This window comes from Monodelphis domestica, chromosome 1 (genome assembly GCF_027887165.1).
Source record: "Monodelphis domestica isolate mMonDom1 chromosome 1, mMonDom1.pri, whole genome shotgun sequence".
Classification (NCBI taxonomy): Eukaryota; Metazoa; Chordata; class Mammalia; order Didelphimorphia; family Didelphidae; genus Monodelphis; species Monodelphis domestica.
Window position 1 is genome coordinate 234,026,105 of NC_077227.1, and position 6,000 is coordinate 234,032,104.

General features: G+C 39.7%; 1 protein-coding gene across 9 annotated transcripts in view; it reads right to left on the bottom strand.

Moving 5' to 3' along the window:
- SPATA7 (spermatogenesis associated 7) overlaps positions 1-4,751 on the bottom strand; it is a 91,977-nt gene extending 87,226 nt beyond the window's left edge. The window contains exons 1-2 of one of the 9 annotated variants that reach the window (XM_007472667.3): positions 4,069-4,291; positions 3,767-3,961 (exon numbers count right to left, since the gene is read on the bottom strand). In XM_007472667.3, the coding sequence (XP_007472729.1) occupies positions 3,767-3,961; positions 4,069-4,102 (229 nt within the window). In that variant the 5' untranslated portion in view covers positions 4,103-4,291. Of the gene's footprint in view, positions 1-3,766; positions 3,962-4,068 lie in introns of all 9 variants that reach the window. The other 8 variants (XM_007472666.3, XM_007472668.3, XM_007472669.3 and 5 more) reach the window with 8 other exon arrangements.
- Positions 4,752-6,000: the final 1,249 nt, after the last annotated feature.

A 6,000-nucleotide genomic window follows, 5' to 3' on the forward strand; every position in this document is an offset into this window, starting at 1 on the left:
CTGTCAATTCTCTTGGAAATAATGGCAGAGGACAAACTGTGGGAGTAAAAACACTGAGGAAAAGCAACTGTTTGACTACAGGGGTGGAGGGTATATGATTGAGGAGAGACACTAAATGAGCACCCTAATGCAAATACCAACAACAAGGAAATGGGTTCAGAGCAAGGATACATGTGATAGATACACACAGTGGAATTGTGCGTTGGCTAGGGGAGGGGTGGCAAAAAGAAAATGATCTATGGTCCAATGAATAATGTATGAAAATGACCAAATAAAATAATGTTTAAAAAAAAAACTAAAGGAAGGAGGAAGAGTTCAAGATGGGGTTATGATGGAGGTATGACAAAGCCAAGAGAAAAGTTACAAGTTTTTTCTAAGGACATAGTGATCCTGAGTACATTTGTAGGGTTAGGGAGGTCCCATAGCATTATTATTAGAAAAGGAAAGTTATATTTGGAAATCATATAATCCAACAATCTCATGAAAAGATGAGGAAACCAAGACCAGTATTTACACAGGTTGTTAAAAGGCAAAGCAGAGATTTGAACTGAGGTCTCTGATTCTAATTCAAAATCTAGCACTTTTTCTATTCTACCACAATGTTCTCCCATATTTGCTAGCAGAAAACAAGAGAATGAAAATGAGAAAAAAATGATAAATCAAAGTTTCAAAGGAAACTGAAGGTAATGATATCAAAGGCACAAGAGGATAGGAATTGGCCAGGGAGAGCACACTTATCTCAGTGTGAGAGTATAGGGAAAGAGGGATGTTGATATTACCAAACTCAATATGGTCAAGAAGTTAGTTGTGAAAAAGCTGAAGGATGCTTAATTGAAAAAATAGAGGAAAAAAGTTTGAGAGGACACAGATGCATAAAGGAGAATGGATGATGGAAAATAGATGTAAAGATAGCAGCTCTGAAGGGTGAAGCAGAAGACAGATTCTAATATGGGAAAGACAGACTAGAATAACTAAAAAACTTTCATGCATGGGGTAGGGCCTTGGTAATAAGCCAAAGAGGAGAGGTAGAAACTAGGATACCTCAGGCAGAAAAAAAGAAGGCACAAGCTAAATTACTCAGTGTATTAGCTGTTAACTCCAAAGTTTCTTAAAAACAAAACAAAACAAAACAAAAAACCCAACAGGTGAACCTGGTGTCTAAATAGGACAGGGGTTTTATTTTCTCCAGACAATAATAAGAGGGTTGCTAAAGGTAGTTGCTTGACTTAGAACTAGAAACTAAGAATAGAGTGGACAAGTCAATAGAATTCTAACCTGGTCAGGACTGATTAGAAGGGCTTATGGAAAAAAGAGAATGACAAAAGGCTATGTTTTGAAGTCTAGAAAGGTGTTGTTTAGTATTTTAAAACCATTCAAAGCATACTGAGTAACATGAACTGTATGAGATGAATGTATGAGATGTTTCAACAATATAGTCCTTTTACTCTGAAAGGTTGTAAATTAGGGGAAAGGATGCGGTCTTTTTTTTTTTAATCCTTACCTTCTGTCTTGATTGGCTCCAAGGCAGAAGAGTGGTAAGGGCTGGGCAATGGGGGTTAAGTGACTTGCCCCGGGTCACACAATTGGGAAGTGTCTTTGAGGACAGATTTGGACCTCCAGTCTCTAGGCCTGACTTTCAATCCACTGAGCCACCCAGCTGCCCCCAGGACATGATCTTAAATGAGAGGGGTATCAAATTTATCAATGCATTTATGGCCAAATTAGAACTTTTAATTATTCAATTTTGTCACATAAGAGAATACCTAAAATGTGCTTAGGTCACAAATTAAAAAGAATGAAAAAGTAAAAATTGTCTTTTAAAAAAGATTTTAAACTACATCTTGGCAAAGAATTAATTATGCTTTGAAATACTTAAATATTTTCTTACTAAACTATGATCAAAAGTTTAAAATTTTTAGTTTTCAAGTTGTTAGTTTTTACAATACTTAATATTGATTTGGCTTTTTTTTTATTTGTGGCAAATGATAAATGTGCCAAATACATGAAATATATTTATGCTTACTGATGTATGATATTTATTTTAAAATTCTGAAATCAATCAGTAACAGTGCATGATGTATATGAGGTATCTCCCAGAGAGAAAATTCAGTGAGTGAAGGGGCTTTTTAATTTTTTCTTTCATATCCCTAGCACCTTCCATACTGCTTTGTTCATAGTAAATGTTTAATGTCTGTTAAAATGAATCAAATGTTACTATATATTGCAAACAATAAAAACTGACATTATTGGGCATATTATTAAAGTATCAATCTTTGTCTATGTCTTTTCACTCAATAATCATATGCTGAAAAATTATTACATGCACAAAATTACACTATACAAGAGACTGAAATTGTAAATAACTCTCAGAAATCATAAAAGCATTTAGTTTGTCTTCTAAGGAAAATATTCACAATAATTTTACCTTAAAACTACCTGCACTTTAAGGTTGTTGTACAAGAAGTAAGATTGTCTTTGTTTATATATATATATATATATATATATATATATATATATATATATATATATGTTTAGCAATTTACTGCTCAATTAAGTATTATTTTCAAATAACATAGCCAAAGGTCATTTATTGTCACATGTTGAAGAATTTTCAAGACACAATCAAGTTTCACCAAAAGCTACTCTTTCAAATCAAGATAGAAAACTGTATTCAAAGACTAGATATTTTCTTATTTGAGTTACAGCTTGAATCCTCTATTTTAGATCTGCTGGTCTGTCTGCAAAATACTTGAACTGAAGAGCTGGTGGTTCACAGTTCTGCATTGATGTATGTTAGTTCCAGTTTTTTTCTGGGCAAGAACACACAAGTATTCTAGGGGAGGCAGGGGGGAAGAAGAGAGCCAAGTAGAAATCCATGCTTGGGGTAGAAGGGATGTTCACAGATCCATAACTCATAGGAGTATACGTTTTATTTGCTCTTAATCTTGGGGGCTGTGAACTTTTTAAAAAAAGATACTTTACATAATTTTCGTATTTCATACATTCAAAAAAATTTGTTTTGGGATTCAACAGACTACCAAAAGAATGCCATAGCACAGAAAAGGTTATTGATTTAATTGAACCCTTTATTTTACAGTTAAGAAAACTGAGGTCCAGAGGCAGCTGGGTGGCCCAATGAGTCCTGGATTTGAAGTCAGTCAGACCCAAGTTCAAATCTTGCCTCAGGCACTTACTTGGCTGTGACCCTGGGCAATTTCTCGGCTCAATTCCCTCATCTGTAAAATGGGGATAAATAATTGCACCTACCTCATAGTTTTTTTGAGGATGAAATGAGATAACTAACACATATAAAGCACTTTGCAAACCTTAAAGCCTATGTAAATGGTAGCCATTATTATCATTATCAAATGACAGACGTGGCAAGTGGGCCACCATCCCCACCCCACCCCCGCCATCATCCCCACTGCTTGTGATTCAAAATCAGGTTTGATGAGTTCAAATCCATTGCTCTTTTTACTACTACTACACCTTGCTGCTTTTCTCAAGCGTTAGTTGCTGCATCTTTACAGCACCGTTATATCCCAAAATCACAATTCAGAAGCAGAAAGGGGCCCTGTCAACAGAGGACTCTACTATGCCTGTAACACGGAGCACCTCTACTATAAGAGGCAAAAAATTACCAAAAAAAAAAAAGCAAAGGAGCATGAGAGAATATAATACAACCCTGGGAAAGGGGAACCATGTGATAGTGTCACAGACGCAGGATTTTTTTTTAAACGCTGTAAGAAAGATCTTTAGAAATCACCTGATCCAACCCCATCTTTTTTACGTTTGGGGAAACTGAGGCCTGGAGGGACGAGGGTGAGAGTGGGAGGTAGAGAGCGGGAGCAGGGTCCACCCCAGGAGGAAGGGTGAAGAGGCCGCGGGAGGGCAGAGGGGTCACACTTGTGCGGGTGGAGGTGGCTGATCGCAGAGCGAGGCGGTCTTGTGGAGAGGGAGACTAGAGTGTGGGAAAGGAAGAAATATGGGGTCTGAGCTCCTCGAGAAAGGCGCCCCTCCCCCCTTAAGCTTTCACACCGCTGCCACAATGCAGGGCGGCCCCTTTACCTTTCCGGGGGCTGTCCTGGTTCTTTCCTCCCATATTCTCCCCTTACTGCCGCTGAGAATGAGCTGGGCCCCCCTCTAACCCCCCCCGAAGGTCGATCTCCGGGCCTGGCCCAGCCCACCCTCCCCGTTCCACCCTCCCGCTGCGGTGGTGCAGACGGCGGTGGCGATGGTGATGGCAGCGGTGGCGGAAGGCGACGGAGGGGGAGCCCGATAGAGCCTTGTCGCTGGGTGACTGTAGTCAGGGGGTTGCTAAGGCGCCTTTGTGGCCCTGATTATGGCGTCACGACGTAGAGGAGGGGGCGTGGTCGTCTTTCCCGGGACCACCCCGATTCCGAGGGGAAGTTGGCTGTTTGGGGGGGGCGGGGTTATGGGACTGGGCACGAAGGGGGCGGAGCCTGGGAATGGGGGCGGAGGGTGGAGAAGGAGTGGGGTGAAGATACGCTGAAGCCAGAGAGGGCAGTTGTTCTCTAGCTGATTTCCCCCCTCCATTCCTTGGCGCATCTCTTAGTCAGCGGACGAAAAAGAGCCCAAATCTCTCTAGTTCCTCCTCTGAGAAAGGCACGATGTTAGGAGGGGCAGGCTTGACCACCCCAAGCTGTCCAGTCTGTTGTTATCCTAAGATCCTGCCAGCCTCCCGGCAGAGAAGCCTCCTGTTATGGGGAGGAAAGTGAAAGCGGCATGCTGACTCAGCCTCTGCAAGGAGGGGTCTGGTGGTTTCATATGGCACCTCCCCCTCCCCCTTGGGTCCAGAAAAAATCAGAAGCAGACACTGGTGAGGTCATACTAACATTTAACCAGCTTCAGATAATTAAATTCACTATGCTGCTTAAGATGAATGAAAACTCCAGAGATTTTTAAATGGCATACTTAATAGGTTTTCACATTCACCAAAATTATCCAGAAAAACCTTATGATGGTAATTTAAAAAATATTTTTAAAAAACATATAACAATACCTAGTCATGTAAATTGTGCATCTTGAAAATAAATGTTTATATTCCTCTTACTGGGCCCCCGAATTTACCTGTAAGTAATCAATTTTGAATGAATGAGCAGTGCCTATAGAGGGAATTTAGATTAGCAAGGTTAATGGAAAACATAATTAAGAAATCACTTATTTAAATTTAGCACCTGAGGCACCTCCTTCCTGTCTGGCTCCCAAAAGAACTCCTAGTTCTTAAACTTTGTATATCCACTCAAACCTATGATTCCAGCACTGGTCAGACAGAGAACACGTTTAGTAAAAATATTTAAGGGAATGGTACAGTAAGAAAAGTAGCAATAAAATATTTTCGGCACAAACCCCTGAGGCATGGTTGACCACAAATACCTGTAAGAAGTTACCTAAGAAATTCGGAGTGGAAGGAACATGTGTCCAGGGCATGTATAGGGAAATAGACCTTTCACAAACCTATATTCAGACTAGCTTTTTTTTTTCCCCCACACCCTAAGGATTCAGTTAGTTTTTAGAGGTTTGACTCTTGGAAGCTCAAGTGGCTTGGAAGTGGCCAAATTCTTTTGGACATAAAATAACCGATCATCTAAGTAGCACTTATAGGCATTAAATCTATTGTCTAAATTTCTTCCTGTACTCTAAGGGAAGGGCAAGGCCTATGTCCCAAGCCTTTAGAAAATCCTTGCAATTCTCCATTAATATCTGATTGCCAAACTGCACTCTTTCAGAACAATTTTAAGTGCTTCTCTTTAGTTCAATAAACTACCAAGAGTTTAATTCTAAACTTTGATATTCTTTTTGGTCTCTCAAGTAAATATATAGGAGATTGAATGTAGAAAGACAAAGGCACAAAACTTCCTAGTTGGAGCTCTGTAGAGGTAGCACCTTTTCCTTTAATCATTTGTTCATTTATATACATATACACATATGCATATCATAATGATATATGTAATATATATGCCATTATGTATATGTGGG